This window comes from Chenopodium album, chromosome 21 (assembly GCF_948465745.1).
Source record: "Chenopodium album chromosome 21, dcCheAlbu1.1, whole genome shotgun sequence".
In the NCBI taxonomy this organism is placed as follows: Eukaryota; Viridiplantae; Streptophyta; class Magnoliopsida; order Caryophyllales; family Amaranthaceae; genus Chenopodium; species Chenopodium album.
The window spans coordinates 6,157,051-6,178,692 of NC_137854.1; the positions used below are offsets into that span (position 1 = coordinate 6,157,051).

At 34.2% G+C, this 21,642-nt stretch overlaps 4 protein-coding genes across 5 annotated transcripts; 1 reads left to right on the forward strand and 3 right to left on the reverse strand.

The window, feature by feature from the left end:
• Positions 1-58: 58 nt before the first annotated feature.
• Positions 59-3,791, reverse strand: LOC145602481 (nucleosome assembly protein 1;3-like). The gene is made up of 11 exons (XM_081658673.1): positions 3,674-3,791; positions 3,515-3,558; positions 3,286-3,369; positions 2,432-2,524; positions 2,022-2,106; positions 1,813-1,874; positions 1,515-1,729; positions 1,252-1,429; positions 1,122-1,165; positions 720-930; positions 59-399 (listed from the first exon to the last, which is right to left on the reverse strand). Exons 1-11 carry the CDS (start codon positions 3,711-3,713, stop codon positions 331-333), a joined length of 1,125 nt encoding a protein of 374 aa, XP_081514799.1. The 5' UTR covers positions 3,714-3,791; the 3' UTR covers positions 59-330.
• A 2,053-nt stretch (positions 3,792-5,844) lies between these two features.
• Positions 5,845-10,122, reverse strand: LOC145602482 (small ribosomal subunit protein bS16m/bS16c-like). 2 transcript variants are annotated; one of them, XM_081658674.1, is made up of 4 exons: positions 9,965-10,122; positions 9,703-9,847; positions 9,555-9,600; positions 5,845-6,300 (listed from the first exon to the last, which is right to left on the reverse strand). In XM_081658674.1, the coding sequence occupies exons 2-4, from the start codon at positions 9,833-9,835 to the stop codon at positions 6,060-6,062; spliced, it is 420 nt and encodes a 139-aa protein (XP_081514800.1). In that variant the 5' UTR covers positions 9,836-9,847; positions 9,965-10,122; the 3' UTR covers positions 5,845-6,059. The 2 variants fall into 2 exon arrangements, with proteins under 2 accessions (XP_081514800.1, XP_081514801.1); XM_081658675.1 differs by lacking the exon at positions 9,965-10,122 and having other exon boundaries at positions 9,703-9,948.
• A 555-nt stretch (positions 10,123-10,677) lies between these two features.
• On the reverse strand, positions 10,678-12,059 carry LOC145602770 (uncharacterized). The gene is made up of 2 exons (XM_081658926.1): positions 11,994-12,059; positions 10,678-11,160 (listed from the first exon to the last, which is right to left on the reverse strand). The coding sequence occupies exons 1-2, from the start codon at positions 12,057-12,059 to the stop codon at positions 10,678-10,680; spliced, it is 549 nt and encodes a 182-aa protein (XP_081515052.1).
• A 13-nt stretch (positions 12,060-12,072) lies between these two features.
• LOC145602255 (uncharacterized protein At2g02148-like) lies at positions 12,073-17,996 on the forward strand. Its single transcript, XM_081658432.1, has 8 exons — positions 12,073-12,502; positions 12,988-13,111; positions 13,229-13,570; positions 15,202-15,364; positions 15,783-15,906; positions 15,988-16,032; positions 16,651-16,914; positions 17,753-17,996. The coding sequence occupies exons 1-8, from the start codon at positions 12,245-12,247 to the stop codon at positions 17,852-17,854; spliced, it is 1,422 nt and encodes a 473-aa protein (XP_081514558.1). The 5' UTR covers positions 12,073-12,244; the 3' UTR covers positions 17,855-17,996.
• Positions 17,997-21,642: the final 3,646 nt, after the last annotated feature.

Sequence of the window (21,642 nt, forward strand, 5' to 3'; positions counted from 1 at the left end):
CATATCAAATAATTTGAAATGATGAATAATTTGTGATATGTACTCATACAACAAAAACTTAACAAAATCTCGGTAGAGCAAATGCTTCACCAATATAAGATATATAGATATTTGTTTTAACAAATTCCCTATCAGGCTATTACACACCATTGCGAACTAATACTCGATTGTCTCATCCATGAAAATAAAAATAGAAACGACTAGGAACTACAACTGTATGGGCATCCTTCGATAATTTTAATAACAAATGAAGGAAAATAAAAAAGATAAATCCAAAATTTTGCTGCTCTTCCCAATTGACATCACCAATCAACACACCCCACAATAAAATCACTGTTGCTTGCACTCTGGGGGCCTTTCACCAGACTGCTGGGCAACTCCTGATGTCTTTGCACCTCTCTGCAAAAATAGCCCAACAATTTACAGTTAATCAAATGCACAACATCATCAACTTTCCTAATTTATCTACTATTTTCACGAAAAGGGGAGGTGCCATCGATGAGTTGAGGAAGAAATTTGGAAAAAACAAGAAACATATAAAAGTATTTAAATGCAATTAAAGCCCAAAAACTAGTCATCAATGCAGAAGAAACTTGGGGCTATATATACGGTGAGTACAGAAGAAACACAGATACACAATGACAAGAAAGAAGCAAACTGTAAAGTCTTAGTTACTTAATCATTGGCAAGAGGAGAGAAATTTCTTTTAGTTGTCTTACCTTCTTCTGGTGGCTGGGTTTGTCATCTTCCTCATCATCATCATCCTCATCTTCGTCGTCTTCATCCTCATCTTCATCCTCATCTTCGTCTTCGTCCTCGTCATCTTCATCAATGTCATCATCCTCACCTAGCACAAAGTCATCATCCTGCGCAGCTTCCCCAGTAAACCATGAAACAGCATGGGGAATGATTTTGTCACGAATTGTTGACCTGTAGACAATGAATGAAAGTCTTACTCAACTTTTATAAGAGGACAAATTCAGGGAATAATAACCAAATAATAAAAACCTTTAGAAATGTGGTGTGAGAAATCAAATTGAACTCATATACTTTGTCTGAAACTAAGCCAACAGCATGACATCAGGTGAGCTGTTATGCAGAATAGGAGATCATGAGCTTACCCAACATCATAATCTTGTTCCATAAGGGCCTGTAGCTCATCAGCCTGTTACAAAAGTAAAATTCAAATCAAATGGACTAAGTAAAGAGCTTCAACAAGTCAAACTATTTAACACAGTGAAGTGAACTCACAGCATCCTCGTCAATCTCCTCCTCATCCTCTGGGACATCAGGGGGGCTAAAGAAATTGAAAAAGCTTTCAACAGCTTCGGTTTTTGTAATGGGCTTGGAATTCTTAGAACCCTTCTTTGGCTTCTTCTTCAAAACCTTCTGGGTCAGGCATTTTCCTGGGCACCACTCTATCTCCGTCCTAAATGTATCAATTGCCATCAGTAATCTTGAAGTAAAAATACCAAATTATTGAAAGCAGTGGACACAGCAAGGAAGCTACATACCCGATGGCTTTCTCCAAAATAGGTTCATCTTCATCAATCATGTAGTATGTCTTTGTCAAAACAGAATTTGTAAAAAACGGATTAGGATCAAAGAAAAATTCAAGCTTGAATCCCTTTGAAGCTTCACCCTTTTGGACATCATCCTTGGGCAATTCAACCCTAGACCATTTTATATCTTTAAGATATTTGAGAGCCTCTTCATCACGCTCCTGGATCTATAATCATATAAATAAGTAAATAAAAGATCAGCAAACGTAGAGGAAAAATAGTATATAAGCAGACATCACAAGACACCCACCGATTCAGCCAGCACTTCATTAGTCTTCATTGCAGTGACCCAGAAATTAGGCACTCCTTTCTCTGAGTCAAACAAGAAGCAAAATATGAAACATTTCTAATGTTAAACAAGAAGCAAAACATGAAACATTTCAAATGTTAAACAAGAAGCAAAACGTGGAACATTACTAACTTCAAATGTATACATAATAGTAAATTTCAATCAAGTACCTTCAGCAGCTTTATCAGCTTCTTCTGTTGCTGGTTCACTAACAACTCCTTCAACTTCAACAACACCGTTAACAATGTCATATCTCTGCAAAAGTACACCAATACTGATTAGGGAATCTAACAGCTGGTCTTGAAATGATGATGTCAAATCAAGCTTTCCTAACATTTGATAAATATAGCTTTCAATTCAAAAGCTCCAACAGGATAATGGCGCACTACAATTACTTGGGCTCCATAGTTCTGATCTCCACATCTAGTGGTACAACACTACTTGATGAAAATACGCATACTAATTCAAAATCAAGTTCACTGATATCCTCAGAATAAAGTAGTTATCACGATATTCTTAGCAGTAGTAAATTTCAGACTACACAGTAAATTGAGATCAAGAAGTATCATAATTAGCATACCTTGGTGTAGAGTGGTTGATATAATTTCTGGTATTTATCTTCAAGTGCTCTTCTCTCCTCAAAGAACTTAGCCTCGAGTTCATCATGGTCACTCTGTCAATGAAAAAGGTAAGTTTAGTTTTAGCATTCATTTAATTGGGGCAGCTACTTAACAATAGGACTTATTAAACTCGAACCAATATCTGTCATATTAATAAATTGTAGAGCTTCCCATTGAAAGTTTTACTTTTCAAGAACAACCACCAAACATTAAAAGTGAGTATCCGGGATAAACTTCTTAATGAAGAATTTCTTACCATGTTAGTGTATACATTCATTTATGAACAATTATGAATAATAACGACGTTAACACGTGGGAAGCTAATATCATTTATTATCTTACTAGGAAAGCTTCACATTCCTAAACAACCGGCATGTCAATAGAAGGATATTAAACAAAGCACAAGAAACCTACCATTAATTCTTGAACCAGATTTTGTAAACAGAACATTCCTAATTGACCCATCTTCCTATCCGCACGAGTAAACAGAACAATCAAGGATACTATTGTTTAATCAGGCATCAATTAAGCTATTGCTATACGGTCAATACCAAAAAAAAATGTGCTTCCAACTAAAGGTCAATCAAATGTCTACTATGTCTACCACGGTCACATACATACATTATGTCCTCTAACCGTGCTCAGACAGGGGAAACTTAAACCCTTACAAAACAAGAATAGATTATTCTAATGCTACTACTTCGGTATTTGGTATATATCAGGCAAAATCATCACATTTGCATACAAAACAATAACAATATTAAAAATAATAATTTCAAATCAAACATAAACAAAAATATGAAATAACAAATACCTGAATCTGCCTCAAAACCTCAACACGCTTCTGAACATTTGGTGGCAACTTATCAAGAATTGATTCATTCTCAGCCTTTGCAGCCTGAATAACAAAAAAAAAAAACGCTTAAACCCTAAAAAAATTCGACAAACCGCAAAAAAAAAAAAAAAAAAAAAAATAATAAAAAAAAAAAAATCTTAAAAATTCAACAAAAATGAATAAACAAAATTAAAACCGAGTGAATAACCTTAAGAGCGTTAAGAATTGCTGATTTATCCGCTGAATTAAGAGCTACAATCAAAAAAACAAAAATCAAAATAAAAAACATTGAAGAACAAAAAAATCATCAAAATAGAAAAATCGAAGACTCAATAAATAAAGAATTAGGGTTTAACGAAGAACAAACCGGCGGCGATGGTGGACATGTTGATATCGTTGTTAGCCATTTGAGAGAAGTGAGAAAGAAAGAGATAAAGTTCTGGGTTTCGGATGCTCAAAAACCCTAATTTTTGAGCGGAAGAGAGAGAAAGAGAAAGGGTTCTTCAGAGTGTATTTATGTGAGAGAAAAAAAGGGAAAAGGAAATGGGACCCACTTAAATAATACGGTACGAATACTTTTTTAAAAATGATTTTTTTATTTTTTATTTTTATGATTACGTGGTTGGGGTTTTGGGCTTTTTCCCGCCGAATCCAAATACTTTTTGGGTTTTTATTTTTTATTTTTTTATTTTTACGAGTTGTTGTTGGTGTGAGCTGTGAAGGTGTTTAGTTTGAATTTTTTGATGGTACGAGAGTATGATTGTGGCACATATTTCAGAGATTTTAGCTGGCATTGATGATGTTCAAACTTCTTGATTGGAATACAGTACACAACTTGTTGTTCATTACGGTTAAGTCTTGGCGCATAGCGCCTATTGATTTCTAAGCATATAGGATGACAATTTTGCAATTAAAAAGTACTATTCATATAACTTATATTTTAGTGGTACATTATACATGTATAATGGTACCACTAGAGAGTCAGCTTATTCTAGAAGCAAAAATTGAATCAGTGGAAATTACTTCCTTACCCTCCTATTTACATAACTCGCCCATAGTTGCTATGCGCCCAGACTCACTCGTTCATTACTACCTGGTTTTAATTACCGTACTCCAATTAAGAAGACGGTCTTACATGGTGAGAATCGTACATGGCTTTAATCGCGGTTTTACTTATCTTGTTATTACATGGAGAATGTGGTGAGTATTTATTGCATGATGAAGTGAATCTTAGACGCTTTATTTGTGGTTATAATGACTTCTTTAATGATGATGATCTGGTTGATTGATTTGTGTTCGTTTCATTACCTACTGTAAAATGTATGGATGCATTATAACTTTAGAAGAAATACCTCATGAAGTACAATCATAATGCAATTTTTTATTTTTAATTAACTTTAGATGATGTCCATGTTTGTTAAATTCTAAAGAAGTTTCGTCCAAATTTAGAGTATTGAAATGCAATTAGCAATTAGCTTAAGTCTATTGCCTCAATTTTGAAAGAACTATACAAGAAGCTTTAATTGAGAAAATAATCTATCGTCAATATGTAAAAGGTTATTTGTGTTCAAAAGTAGCCATTAATTGCTGTTATCCCATATGGATCTTTACAAGCAATTCTCTTACTTGTATAGTCGGTGGAAACTAAAGATCTTTGCTATGCTTCTTTCAGCAATAAATTATGTCAATTTCTCTTATTGGTGAAGAATAAAGGATATAGTTGCATTTTCTTCCCCTTTTATGTTAAATATGATATTAGTTTATCTCACATGCTACGTGCCTGCATGTAATTGAGAGTTGAATTATCGAAGTCGATAATGTAAAGTTTTCTCTACCAATTAGTTTTCCCCTCGTAATTTCATAAAACTACGTGCATAGTGCGTATATTATACTGCACTTCAAAGTATCATAAACGAAAATTTCTAGTTTGGTGCCTTGAGGTTCAACATAATTCCACCATGGTACATTAAGTTTTTAAACTTTGTTTCACTATGGTGCCCCGTGGTATGGTAACTCCAATTTTATACTGTTTTTTCACTTTGGTGCCTCAAAGAATATATATATATGCTCTTTTTTATAACAAACAATTAACTTCTTTAGATAGCATATTATAATCCATAGTGAAGGATATAATCTATGGGGACAAATTGATAGGGAGAGAAAAACTAGTTTAGGAGATATTAAACCAACTCTACCCCATGTAGTGTGACTTGGGGCCTTTGAAGAAACAAGAAAAGGACGCAACTGGCCCATAAGGCCATAAATATTGTGCTTGCTGTTAAATCATTGCGTTTCTTTTTCTCCCATGAAACTCCAGGCGGGCAAATCAAGAATAGGTTTGATATATCTTTGTGCTTGCCCCCTGAAATTATTGTGTTTCTGCTACAAATTTTATGCTTTTTCAGAAGTCATTGTCTGTTTCACAAAAACAAATAAATGAAAGGGAAATTTTTTGCAGGAAATTTAGTTATGAACAAAACATTCACGGTTCCTAAATCGTCCAATTCTAACAGGAGTATCAGAAGAGACTCCACAGGGTGCAATAAGAATATTTATTCAACATCAATGATCAACCTTCTTTCGACGAGTTTACAACCAAAAAGAGCAGGCATTGACAGCAATCCTCCAAATACACAATGCAATTTAAACAGTACCATATCCATCCAAGTATATCGTAATTAAGCATAAACTTGTACTACAGACTGCAGAAATGGTTGTCTGCTATAAAATCTAAAAACCTATGAAAAAATGCATCATGAAGTGGTTGGGGTATCTACTATTTCTGCATCATCAATGTTGGGATTCTCAGAATCCTCTGAGCTGCTAGGCTTTCCTGGAGTCAAAACACGTCCAGTCATGGGATCAACAAATCGGGTATCACGTGGCCCTCCTTTGCGTCCCATTGCCATCATTGGTGGAGGAGGGAGCAATCCGGCTCTGAACAGAACTCGCTGAACTGGATCTGATGGCTGGGCTCCAACTGAAAGCCAATACCTATTGATTGTGGTTTAAAGAAAAAATTAAGAGAAGCTTGTAATATATCAAAGCACAACTCAAGTCACAAGCAAATTGAGTTGTCAAATTAAGTCCAAATATTCTGACTGGCTCTATTATTGCAGCATCTACAATCATCCCTATGGGAAAATGAATCACACCGTTCATATCAACACAGCTTGATCTCCCCCACAACCACCGCTGCCCACCCTTACCCTTACCCACACCCAACTCACCCCCCAAAAAAAGGGAAAAAAAAATTTAAGGTCAATAGATCAGCATCACATATTCACATGCCAAAGTGAAATGAGCAAGTAACATAAACATAATACTTATAGGATAACAGACAACATATCAAACTGCAGGTTGAGTCCACAAGCCCTGGCACGAGCAACCTCCATCACCGAATAACTCCCATCCCAACAAGATATAAGAAAAGTCTAACAAGTGAAAGGGCAACATCAAAGAACAGTAGTTAATCAGAACAGAACTGCCTATCTTTTTGAAGCAGGGGCAGATTCAATGCTGCTGCTCTTAGGAAGATTGTTTTTGGACATCAAAGTAGAGCAGCAGTATCTTCTTGCCACTCTTGACACTATGCACAGATAGCACAGTGAACCAGTAACACATTCATGATTTATTCCTAAGAGGTAAGAAAATCCTTCCAACATAAGGAGTAAAGTTTGGAGGAGATCCCATCACATTCACAGATAATCGCCTAAGAAAACGCCAAAAAAAAAAAGACGAGGGCCTATTTCTAGCAAATAGAAGCCAGATATCATCACCAAATAGTGAGATAACATTTTGGGGAGAAACTTCCCGTTAAAGAGTATGTCAGAATCATAGGAGGAAGACATACTATTTTACATTCATTTTTATGGCATCATATTCCAGATCACAAAACCAAAACATCACAAATTACAGCTATATCTCATTCTATTCAGTGAAGCATATATAGCAATCAAGACCAATAATGTACAGAAATAAATTATCATGATTTTTTTTTGAATGCTCATTTAAAAGAGCAGCAACATAGTGTATCAACTTGCATTAGAGCATTAGTTGATGAAACCTTAAAATGAAAATTCTATAATGGAAAGCTAAGTAGCAAACCATGAATACTTCTTAAAAAATGGATGGATGGATGAAATTCTAAAATTGGAAAGCGGAGTAGCATACTAGCATGTAACTCTTAAGTAAACAACAAAACATTATAAAATAACAAGAAATCAAATTTTGCTTAGAAAGGTGTGTCATGAACTCATGACAGAACCAGAGATAAGTCTGCATTAAATTCTCTGAGTTGTTGAATTGACATAACCCATCCTTCAACATAGAACATGAATCTACATGCTATTATAATATATAGGCTTAGCTTGACATCACGGATTGCTATTACAGTGTCATTGATTGGATGAACAAGTTTTGTGGAGCTGCAGATAAGCACCCAGAGAGGTTTCACTCTGCTTTTTGGTGAGATCTAAATAAATGAATCAATGAGTGCCACAAGCATGAGTTATAGTTTTCATTGTTCTTGCCAACAATTTTAGGTTTAGGTTCAGATATTAACATGGAACTCCAAAATTTACAGACTCGCAGCGAACAATAGCTGGAGAGCTAAGGAACTTTCCTTTGTTACCTTGATTTTCCATGAATATGCCTAATAAGTCCCCTAAGCATGACTATGGACCTTTATTAGTTGGGGTCAATTGATGCAAGTTTTGTGTCATTGATGCTTCCAAAGGCCTTGTGACAGTTCAAAGTTGAAGAAGGCTTCAATTTATTTCTGAGATTCAACGCAGACTTATAGACTATAAGAAAATTTTCACAAGTGTGGGCCATAGATTTCAAGTGCACTTCCTATGGGGACTTTAGTTCTACGTCAAATATGGTTAAAATGGGGACTAAGGTCACTAGAGCTAGCGTAGAAGTCTGAAGCTTTTCCCTATTTCTATTTTATTAAGAATTACCGCATACATTGCAAAGGGACTTATTGAGTAAGATTGTTTTCATATCATAATGCTGGATCCTGTGATAATCTACTACTTGAGGCCATAAAATGACATTAAGAAGCTAATGCTTTATTCTGTCGAAATTCACCAGCCACCAATAGGACCTCATGAGTGTGACCATAAGAGCTTTAAAAGGCTTCTAAATGTCAGATGGGTCTGATGTCAAAGGAAAAGCTCTTCACTCAATTGTGACATAAAACATTATGGACTGTATACAGAACAAAAAATGAGGATAGCCATACACTTGACAGAACTTGTTCATAGACATAGTTAACCAAACAAAAGCTTTGAGTAGGAAACCTAATCAAGAAATCAACGATAGATTAAGGCATTGATTCTAGAAAAAAAAAATATACATGAAACCTAGGTTCTATATTTAAAAATTTGAGAATATATAAAATGGCCAAAATTCCTGCTAGGACTGCAGAAATTGCAGAGTTGAGATAAGCTATTTCTATCTGGAGTTATAAGACTTAGTATTGATACAAACCATTTACAAAATGCAAATTGCAGCATACTAGCACCCACCAACTCCCTCCAGACCTCATCACAAATGACCCTACCCAAAATTCCCCAGAAGTATATTTGCATCACCAAGCAACAAATATCTGGGATGCCATCATTGCTTTCCATATGTTCATACTACCAAGACCAAAGTGTCTAAATAAACACGGAATTGTGAACTTGTTGCAGATCCATAGCTTGCGCACACTTTCGATTCATATAAAAACAACGATGGTAATTGGTTTCAAACACACAACTAACACCTTAGAATCTTAGATGCTGAACTATGGAAAAAAAAATTTCTCTCTTGAAATTATTTTTGGCAGGACAACAACCAAAGATCCTCATATGAGTTAGCTCAATAGATAACATCCTTAAAAAGGCCAAGCACTTGCACCAGGAAAAAGGTCATATAGCGGCAAATAGCAAACTCTTTAGGGACAAACTCATTATCTTCACACCCCTCAAAAATCTAATGCACTTAAGCTTATAATCAGTAGCAAAGATCAACTTAAATTCATATTGAGGTTGAAACAAATCAAGTTTTTCTACCTTGTAATTTGCAAGTGAAGTTCACACACTAAAGTCCACACAAATGCAGCTTAATTTACCAAATTGTTCTCAGAAAAACATTTCTCAAGTTGTATATCATAAATTAACAAGAATCACACAATAATGCGACAAATTACACACTTAAATTCGGAAAAACAAAGCAATTTGAAATGCATAATTACTTACTTCACTCTATCAAAATTAAGCCCCATTCGCTTTTGCCCATCTTGACCTACATATATCAAATAATCCAACCAAAAAAAATTCAATAAAATAAAATAAAATTCAAAGATTAATATTTGAAATTAGGGAAAAATCAGAAAGAGCAGAAAACCTGGAAGAGGGTTATAGTAACCAAGAACTTCGATGTGTTTGCCATCTCTAGGAGACCTACTATCAGCCGCCATAACCCTATAAAAGGGTTTATTTTTACACCCAAATCTAGATAATCGAATTCTCACCACCATCTTTTTTGGGTTCTAAATTTCAAACAAAATCAATCAAGTAAAAGTGAGAAAAATGAATAAAAATTGGGAATTTCTTCAGCAAAAATGAAATCAAGTAAAGGGTTTTAGAGTGAGAAAAAGGGTTTAAACCTGGTATAGAATTAGCTTTGTTCTTGATGTCTCAACGTTTGAGGAAGACGAGCCACACTCAGTCTTGAGTCACAGCAGCAGCAGCCACCAAACTAGCAATAAGGGTCTGTGGGTTATGCGATTGGAGCACCCAATGTGGCTCGGGGTATTTTTTGGCAGCAGGAAATACGGAGTGCAACAGATTGAAATACGGAGGTTTTATCTGTTATCGTATAATACGATACCCTCTACGGAGTAATCTACTACGTATATAGGTTGAACCGTTGAATAGGGGTGCGCGGTTAGTTGAATTGGAGTTTGAGGTAGGTTGATTCGAGTTTATGACTAAATCGATCATGACTTCATGAGATTATTGGGATTTTACCCGTCTTAATACCACAGTTAGAGTAAATCTTGTCTTTACCATACACCATACTCGATAATGTAATAAATCAATTGATAAACATCAAAATTCAAAAAAGCTTTGCCTCAATGTGAAATCACTAGAGCTAAGTTTAGTTCAAGTTGAGCTCGAGTACTTCGCGATCTGTCACAGCTCGTAAATAACTATCGATAACTCAAATAGTCAAATCATATTGCCAACATCGCAATTTGAAAGTCGCCCTCCAGTCAAGTCCACTCGAGCCAAATTCTGGTCAAGTTGAGCTCGAATAACTCACGAACTGTTTCATCTCATACCTTTTTTTTTTTTTGAAGCAAACTAGAACCATGAATTAATTAAGGGACAAAACGTCCATAAGTACATATGGAGAAACATCTTGGGGACAATGATTTTCCCAAGTTTGTTCAAAACCAAAAGGAACTAGTTTAGCTAAATTATGAGCAACGGTATTACCATCACGTCTCACATGAGACCAACCAACAGACGAGAAATCAGAGCAAAGGGCGAGAATATCACCAAGGACCGCATCCACCTCCAAGGATAGTGCATTCTTTGAAAGCTTATCAATCACAAACTTGCAATCCGACTCAAGCAAAACATCCAAAAAGCCATACCTTTTTCCAATTTTAAGAGCAAACAGTAAGGCCTTTGCTTCGGCAATTTCAGGGGACCAGAAAGCACGACATCTTCTTGTTGCAGCCACTAAAACTTGTCCCTCGTGATTCCTAGCAACAACTCCAAGACCAACCCACCCTTCGACAGATAAGCAGGCATCAGCATTTATCTTGATGATGTTCTCAGGTGGCGCATTCCACTTGTTGTTTCATCTCATACCTCGTAAACAAACAGTTACTCGTAATTTTTACTATAGTCTAATACTAGATGAAGTAAATGCGATGCACGGTTTCTTTGATTTTTAATTTTTTTTTTTGTTTATTTTTGTACTAAAAATCGTTATATAAGTAGATAAAATTCCTAATATTAAAAGATAATATATATAATATTTAATTAATTTAAACTTAAAAAATCTCATTCGCTAATTTTACTTACATGACATTTGAATTATTTAATTCTAAAAGAAATTAATAATCTTTTATTTAATTGGATACAACAAAAAATTAATAATCCTAGATGGCGATCTAAGATAATTAAATCCTACGTGACTCTTTAAAAACTCGGAAAAAAATTTCCCTTTATATATATAATATTAAATTAGATTTCCAAAATTAAACCTAAACACGGTAACATATAAACAAACAATCACTTTTGTATACACCCGATTTTCAGTAATATACTGTACATCGAGTTCACTTTTGTCAAATTTACTATCACTTTTGTCAAATTTACTATCACTTTTGTCAAATTTATCAATGAAGCATAAATAACTCTTATATATGTCATAGTAACTTTTGTGCGTTTTAGTGTAACTTTTGCGCCTTTTATTGTCACTTTATAACGGATGTTCATCCGTTTTATTTAAAAGTTTGTGATAAACAAATTATTTTTTACCCTAAATTTTTTTTTTTATCATTTTTGAAAAAAAAAAATAAATAAATTAGTTCATCCCAAAAATTACACCATCAACCGGTTTGGAAAAACCGGAATTAGGTTTGGGAATTTTCTGTATTTCTCCTTCGTTGTTTATACTTCTGGTATGGTCTTAGCTCCGGTCACCCCTCTACTCTCATCAGCCTCCATTTTCTCTCTCCTCATTCTTCTCAGTCTGTATATCCGTTAGTTTCAATTAATTTTTTTTCAAAAAAAACCCTTTTCCGTCTTCTTCTGGCGGGAAAATGTACTTCAAAATTCGATTACCCAATTCATTTTTTCACAAATTTTGATTAGAAATAAAGCTGAAAATCCAAATCAAAATTATGGGTTTGGGTATTTGAGGTGAGATGATCGATGGGATTGTAGGATTACAAAGGGATATGGAATCTAGGGTTCCAATTCATAATCATAGTAGCATTGATAATGATGAAAATAATATCAATAATGTTAATAATAATATCAATTTAAGATCAGTAGATTCTTACATTGATGGGAGAAATTTAGGGGAAATTAAAAAAGACGGCGAAATCGACAGAATTAGCAACGGTGATCGTGATGCCATTACTGAAGATAGTTTAGATCATGAAGAGGGCTCTAATAATATTGTAAGTTCTATTTTTTGGGTTAATTATTGGTTTTATGATTGAATTTAATGGGTTATTCTATTGATTAACTGCTAATTATATTGTGATTATCTTCCCGTATGTTACATGTGCTGATTTGACAGAATTTTGGGCCATTCTTTGATTTGTTGGAATATTTTAGAAAGAGTAGGGAAAAAATTGGTCACAAAAAATCTGGTGTTTTGTGGGAATTGTGATTTTGCTTGCCATAAGTTAATGTGAAAGGGGGATAAAGATTAAATTTTTAATTATGAATTTTGTTCAGTTAATGTTTATTTGGTCCAAATGTATAGAATTTTGGAAATTGTAATGATTGACATGCTGTGGATCTTGTGTATACTTGTATGGGCTGAGTAGCTGACCCTTTTGTGGATAAAGGGTTTAAAGGTCGAATCTTCGACTCGTTTTTAATGTTCATCGATGAGTTTTCAATTTTAGGTTTAATTTGCCTTTCTGTGTTTATCCAGGATTGCTTGGATGAGGTATACAAGACCCCAATTCAGATTCCTAACATTGGTGTTGAAGATGATCGATCTAGTCTAGAAAGTAGTGGGTCTCTAAGAAATTCCTGTCAGGCCTTAACAGCAAAGGGTAAATCTTAACATATTACATGCTTGTATATGTCCTATTTTGCTTCAGCATTTGCATCTTTATAGTGCTTTTTTCTTCACTTGCTCATTCAACTTATACGAATTACATTTGTATTAGATGTTTCGCCAATTGAAACTGCAAGGGCAAGATTCTTGCAAATTGTTGTGGATAATTTTATCACTCATCATACTATTGAGAAGCCGGGTGCTTATATTGATAATATTGTTGAGCCTGGAGGTGATAAATCAAACAAGAGAAAGTCTGCTGAAGTTCAATATGAAGGAGATCCAAGGTTTGTGTTGCCACTGATGTATGTGGCTAATTTGTACGAAACTCTGGTGAGTGAAGCGAACATGAGAATTGCTTTATTAAATGGTTTGCGTGATAAGACTATTGGAGTAGCTCTTGAAGCATCTGGCGGGCTCTACAGAAAGTTGACTCAGAAATACCCTAAAACAGGTAGCATGTTTTAGCTTTTTTTGTTGGCTTATCTCTTCTTCATTGCTTTATACTTTATAGTGAGGGATAGCATATAAAAAAATTCAAGCGAATCAGTGTGAGATAACAAATAGATTAGTTTTGAACAATTCATATCAGAGGAATTATTTGGGTCGGATACAGTATCTAGAATAAGAGCCTTCATCTTCTAAATAATATTAAGAACATATGCTTAACTATATAAACTCTGCTTGAAGCCTTCCAGATTAACATTGTCTACATATTTAACTCCAGACAGTGGACCTACATTGCTTGTTGCTGGCTAACAGATTCCCCCCACCCTGCAATCCCTTCCTTGCCTTTGTCCTGCCTAGACCCTTGCAAAACAAGTCTTTATTTATGAAACCAACTAGCTTCTTTGATCCACATCAGTGTCGCTGAATGGTTTGATGTTTTTACAGGAATAGCAAACACAAATTTTACAATAGTTCAGTAGCAAACGGGCAATTTCTCTGTCCATCTGCTTTCCTATTTAAATGGTATATATTAGCAATTTACACTTCTTTGCATCTGAGTAATTCTGATTGCCCAGTCAAGCCAATCAGATGTTACTACTCTTTAGTATTCCTTTCACTGCATGGTAGCCGTGATTGGCCACTGGCTACATGTTCTTTGAACCTTGCAATATCTATAGTTCTAAGGATATATCTAATGAAATCATGTTATGGTTTGCTCTTTATTTTGCTTGATTCATATTTATGGGGCAATAAATCTGTAGCTCTTGGCTCGGAGCCCAGCCTTCATAAATTTCATTTTCTGCCTCCAATGGGTACCTACCTTTGCTTGGCTAAGGAAGGGGTCTGTACCTCTTTAATGAATTACTCATACATGTATTGTTTAGTTTGTAACATACTAACATTATATCGTCGTGTACTTTCCTGCTGCATTAACCTTTTCCTGGTTAAGGAAAGGGTTTGTACCTCACTAATGAATTATCTCATACAAGTGTTGTTTAGTTTTAACCAATGTATAAAAAGGCTCAAGGCGCACCAAGGCGTTTTGGAGTACCTTGCGCCTAAGGCACGCCTCATTGAAGTGAGGTGCATTTAATAAGAAACAAAAATATCTGGAAAAAAACTCATTATGCGCCTCAGGCTGCGCCTTGGTGCGCCTCAAGCTGCGCCTTGCCTTAGTGCAGGTGCGCCTTAGCTGCGCCTCATTGAAGTCGCCTCGCCTAGACCATACGCATGACCTCTAACGCCTTGCGCCTCAGCGCCTAGGCGCGCTTTTTCAAACACTGGTTTTAACATTATTTTGTTATTTACTTTCCTGTTGCACAAACATTTATTTCTATGTTATAATGTTATAATGTCTGTAAAAGAATTTTTACCGAAGCGGGAAATTTTTGATATGAAAGTCGGTCTTTTAGCATATATAGCAGAGGATTGGTCTGTTAAAAAACAGAATCTTATGTGTGTTTGAACTAGCCTAACTTTGCAGCATGAGAAACTAAAAAGTCTAGAATTCTTTTTCATGCTCATAAAAATGTGGGGCACAATCGTGTTTACAAGGAAGTAGTGCACATCTCCTGCATGTTTCTTTCATCTTATTAAGTTTCTTGTCTAACTTTTTATGCATCCTGTGAAACACAGGCTCTTATTCTTTTAAACGACGGGAATTGGCTACTTCTCTCGAAACAAGGACTAGGTTTCCAGAATTGGTCGTCCAAGAAGAGAAGAGGGTTCGTTTTGTGGTGGCCAATGGCTTAGATATTGTTGAGAGACCAACTATTGTTCCTGTTGATGATGCAGAATGGTTAGTATCTGTCATTTATACATGCTTGCAGTAGCCTATTGTGGTTACACATGTCCTTGCCCAAGTAGTATCTACAGTGATTATTTTTCTTTGATAGGTCATCTGGAACTTTCTACTCTTTAGATGAAAGTGCGTTTGGAAATAAAGTCAGAAGTGCCTTAGTTTATGAAGATTTAATAGCATTATTATATATCTGTACATTTGACTATCTGAAGCATCTTCCCATGAAGTTTAGATTTGGAACACCTTATTTAAGCAGATTTTAGTATGCATGAATGTCATGCTCTAAAGTATGTTGGAATTCTTCTTAGCTCGTTGGTGTATTAACGGTAGAAAAAAAGAAAGCTATAAATATGATCATCTATATAAGGTGCAACTGGTTGATCATCTATGCTAAATAGCTTTCGTGATCTTACAGGTTCAAGCGTTTGACAGGTCGGACTGAAATAGCAATTACAGCTAGGGACTATAAGTTTTACAACCCAAGGCATAAAGTTAGGCGTGCTTTATCAAACACTTCACCGACTGTCCCTGGTTTGCTTGTAAGCTCATTTCTCATCTGTATGTGGTTTTATTTCTACAATATTAAACTTGTTGATGAAGCTTGATATATCTTTTCTCAGTCATACAATAGCAACAGTGACCACGAGTTCCAGTCTGCAACAGAGGTATGCTGACTCAATTTGACTTTCTGTGTTCTATATTAAAAACCCTTCTGCTGATAGTGTCTTTAGCATCCCTCTTTCTAAAGGAAGGGCTGTGTGGGTCAATTTTCTCGGTGGAAATTTCTGATTTTTAAATATTGATGTCTTTAGCATACCTTCCGTTTATGTTTATAACTTCTATTGATAATTGGTTAGGGATCCATTTACCAAAAAAATTACTAGTATTAGAAAGTACTTACAGCACTTGTTAGCAGACAGTAAAGTGGGTTAGTCATGCTTAACTGAATTAAGACACAAACAGAAAAAGTTTGTGAGGTATGGCAGTATGAGTCTAATGTGAAGATAAGAGTACTTTCTAGTCCAGACACTTCAGTAAATGCTCAAATTGTTGGCCTTACAATCATTCTTCTCAATCTTGTGAACCTACTGAATAGCCAAATCCATCTCAGGATAATCTTCCTACCTCCTGAAACTAACTATCTGGTCTCAAAAGTTAGGACCACACCTTTCTTTCCGACAGTAATCTGTTTGTACTTCCTGTCTTTCAGAAACTTTCTCCCCTCTATCCAACTCATATACAGAATAAGTTAATTAAAGATGCCAAGTTTTGGTCTTATGCAGAATCCACGGGAGCAGGAGACACCATCCAAACATCCTTTGGTGACGTTGGCTCGCCAGCCACGATATGATACCATTATCCTTAATCATCATCAGGCTCTTGACCAGAATCAACAGGCTACTCTCTTAGCTTGCACTCATGAAAGTGGGCAATCTTCCCATTTACCAGACATTGCTCATGGCCATGAATCTCCGACTCTTTCTCAGAACATGGCATCATTAGAGTCTCTAGGAGGAAGTCATGTAGTAGGTCGATTACATGTGATGGTAAGTTTTCTTATTTCTATTCATATTACCTGTTTCCATAAGTCATTATTTCCATCTTATTCTGAAGCAAATTTTCATTTCCATCTTATTCTGAAGCAAATTTTCATTTCCATCTTATTCTGAAGCAAAATTTTAAGTCAATTCTTTCACTGGTTGCCCCCTCAGCTCCCATCCCACTTGATTGCTAAAAAAACCCTTACATATGCGTTAACTTTAGAGGAACTCCGTGAAAGGCTGTATTTTGGTTAATACCCAAGGACCTGTGTTCGTAGTTTACGCATTAACTCTTAGAGGAACTCTGTGAGAGACCATTACATATAGCTAAATGCCTAAATCTGCTGATATTTGTAATCGCTTAGTGGCATAGTCACCAAAAAGATCTTGTAAGGGAGTATCAGAACTAGCATACGGCAAAATTTCCGGACTTATTCGAGGAGTGGACTAGCTTCAGAGTTCAGGCTAACCCAGACCGTACACATGCCAACCTTTAATGGGTTAAAGGAGTATTTTAGATGGAGAATTGCTTCGTAGTGTGTTTATATAATCTCAATTGCTCCATTTTGCTGATGTTTTGGTCACCTCTTAAAGTTTGTGAGGCATATAAACTTTCAAGTTCAAGATTACTTAGAGAATTATATGAATTGAAAATGATGCCTTTTGACCAGTAGCCAGTTTCGAATGTGCATAACAGTTTTACTATTTTGCATTCCTGAGAAGTTGGCATACTCTTATGATTTATTGACTTCGATATTCAAGCTTCTTTGTATATGGTAGATACTTTTTCCTAATTACCTGTGATTTATCCCCCCCATTTTTCATTTTTTCCCGTCTTTTTCAGCCAACTAGTCCCGCAAAGTTTTGTGATGAATGTGGATCTCCGTACTTGAGACCGACTTCCAAGTTCTGCTCTGAATGTGGTACGAAGAGGTTTGGGATATGAGTCGCTCTTGCTTGGTAATTTATGCATGATTCTTGTGGCCTCAAAATTCGTTCATTGTTAATTTTTATGTTCATATGATTGAAGCTAATATATGTATACATTTTCATGAACTCCTGAATCTGTTATATATTGCTTTATTCTATTTTCCCCCTTTAATAATTTTTATGTTCAATATAGGCTGGCATTTTTCACACCCCCTTAAATTGGCAAACAAAATCGACCAGTAGCGGTTGAAATTGGCCGGTTTAGGGCTAAAGTGGTCGATTTTTTATGGTTGTTGTTGGTGGTCGTATTTTGGGTGGTTTGAAAAACGGTCGGGCGTTTGTTGGGGAGGGGTAGAATTTTTGGTGGTTGCCAATGTTTGAAAAAGCGCGCCTGAGGCGCAAGGCGATCAGGGGTGAGCGTTTAATTAGGTTTGGGCGAGACTTTTTGGGTTAGGCGCATGCGCTCGAGGCGCACTTGAGGCGCGCACATGAGGCAAACTTTAGCTTTTAAGTGCGCATATGTTGTGCCTCATTTCAAAGAGGCGCACTGAGGGCGCGCAGCAAAACCCCTCTCGCGTCAGTGCATCTTGAACTTTTTTATACATTGGTTGGGGCTGAGAACGGGGGTGGCAGGGGTGTCGGCGTGCATCCGGTGGTGGCTGGGTTAGTTTTAGGCCAGAGTTTTTGTTTTTGTTTTGTTTTTTTTTTTTTTTTTTAAATTTTCTTTTATTTTAACTAATAGTCGTAATATGGTGACATGTGGCACAGTGGACTCTATAATACGGTTTTTTGGACGGAAACTATTTAGTGGTAGTAAAATCAATTATTTTATTTTTTTTGGTGGTGTTATTTATTATTATTATTTATTATTTATAATTTTTTTTTTTTTTGTGGTGTTGAAAACCATTTTCGTGTATTTTTGAGGTGTTAAAAATCAAAATTTCTTTAATTAAATGCCTATGTATTTACTTTGAGACACATAATTCTAGATATGACGAACATATTTAGGAATTCAAAGAACATATTTAATTAAAATATAATCCTTTTAATTGTTAATTTAGACACTAAAGTGTTAGTGCGTACGGTAAAACGTAAATGGAATAAATAATCCAGTAATTGTTATGCTAAACGAATTCACCTTTCTCTAACAAATATCTAAAAATAAGCAAAAAAAAAAAAAAAATCTAAATTTCTGATTCACAGCTAATTTATTTATTTGGAATTAACAAATAAAATCAGAAACGAAATCAATTACATACTACTAAAAGCGAATCTAAGGGGACACTTGGCAATATATTATTAAAAAAAATTCCCGCCAAAATCACTTTCTAAAAAAAACAAAACATGCTTATATAAAAATAAGGTTTACATCTAGATTAATTACGACTTTTGTTTTATATAATTATATAAAATCTAAAGTAAACTTCCTAAAATATCAACTTGCACTTTATAACTATTACATATTTAAATATTTTTTTTTATCACAAGTAACTTTAATACGAAGTATATATATCATGCGTAGTAATACCTGGTCATTCGATTCCCTATTTTTTATATAATTATTATTCCATTTATTATACTTTTTATTACAATTATCCAACATCCGTGCATTGCACGGGGTTTAACCTAGTTACATCTATTTACCAAATTGCATGATATAAGTTCACTCAAGTACTCAACCATTCATTTTTTTTGGGCTATATTTCAATGGATTTGTTGGATTCAGATTTGGATCAAAGTCAGATATTTAATCATTTCTTATCTGGATTTTAATTAAGCCAAGTCCATAACTTAAATAATTATCTGCTACTAATTTAACTCTATCTTAATTTCTAATCGCTCAAAATATAATGTATGTAACCCTATAAAATTTTAGGGCTATGCTTTACAATATTACAAAGTATATATAAAGGTTTTTTTTTTTTTTTTTCCTTATGATTTTGATTTTTAATGGCTTTAACACGCCATATAAGATTGGGTATACTCGTATAAGAAGGGATACACCATACACGTGACACATACACAATTTCATGAACGTCTTTTAATATATAGTATAGATTTTAATTATAGCCAACTAAATTAGAGATTTGCGATTTCTTTTGGAATTAAGTAATTCAAGTGTCATATAAGCAAAATTGGCGAATGAAATTTTAGAATTAAAATTATTTAAATATAAAATACTATCTTTTAACATTAGGAGTTTTATGTAAATATGTAACGAATGAGAGCACAATTTATTTTAAAAAAATGATATTAAATGATGTACTACGTACCAGGAATTAACTTTCAAAAAAACCTAACATTTTTTTTGTAATACAAGTACAATGGTCTTGAAAGATTTAATCAGGAATGAGATGAGTAAGGGCCTGTTCTCTTTAATTATATACTCCTAGACTCTAGTGTAGCTATCTATCCCTACACCCCCACCCCTAAACAATGCATAAATAAACCCTACAACCCTTGTAATTGTGTAGTAATTGAATAGTAACCACACTTTTTACCAACCTATAGATAAAAAAAATAATAATAATTCAAATCATCATTTCATTTCATTTTCTCTCTCCTTACCCATTTTCTCTCTTCACCCAATTTCTCTCCCTAAACCCATTGATCTACTTTTTCAAACCCAAAATTTCTACGAATTCGAGACAAATTATCAATAAAAATTGTTCAATCACTACAAAATACAACAAAACAAGATTGAAATCCGAAAGAATTAGTGGTTTTTTTTTCATATTTGGTTCAAAAAAGAGTATGAAACCTAGATTTTACTAAATTTTTTTTGTTGTGATTGTATTTCAAAACAATTATTGAAACATCAACTGTGGAAAATGCATCATGTAAGCATTTACTATAGTTTTAGTAATTTTTGTTCAAAAACTAGTAAATCAAATCATTACATTCTTCATTTTTTTTTTGTACAACAAAGAAAACAGTTCCTGAAAAGGAAAACAAAGATTCTGGAAAAATGTAAGTATTAATAAAATTAATTCGTAGTGAAATTTTTCTTTTGATAAATGTTCATTTCCATTTTGATAAATGCTCATTTATACATTAGTATATTATCATTCACATGTTTCTTTTTTCGAAAAAACTCTCATTTAATTAATACAAATGCTCATTCAATAATTCATATGTACTGTATTTAATAATTTATAGTCATTCGTGTAACAATGTTCATTTTTTCATAGTTTGAAGTGGAGAATTATTTTGATGAATGCTCGTTTTTATTTTGGTAAAATGTTCAATCACATAATAGTACATGGTCATTCACAATTTCACATATCAACATACGATTATTAAAACATCAAAGGTATTTGTTGAATATTCATTTTTATTGCAGTACGAAGGAAATAGTTTTTGAAAAGAAAATAAAAAATCTGGAGAAAAGTAAGCGTTAATTAAACTAGTTTGTAGTGGGTTTTTGTATAATAAATGTTCTTTTCCATTTTGATAGATAATCATTTGTATATTAGTATACAATCATTCACTTGTTAATAGATGATTAATATATATATATATATATATATATATATATATATATATATATATATATATATATATATATATATATATATATATATATATATATATATATAGTCGTCATTGTATTAATGTTAATTCTTTTTCATAGTTCGTTTGGGGTGGAAAATTATTCTGATGAATGTTCATTTGTATTTCATGTTCATTGATTGATATCTTTCATAGGCATTTTTAAACTAGTGCATGTTAATTTATATATTAATAGATGGTCATTTTAATATTCAATTATCTAATTATGTTCATTTATGTATTAAGAGTTGT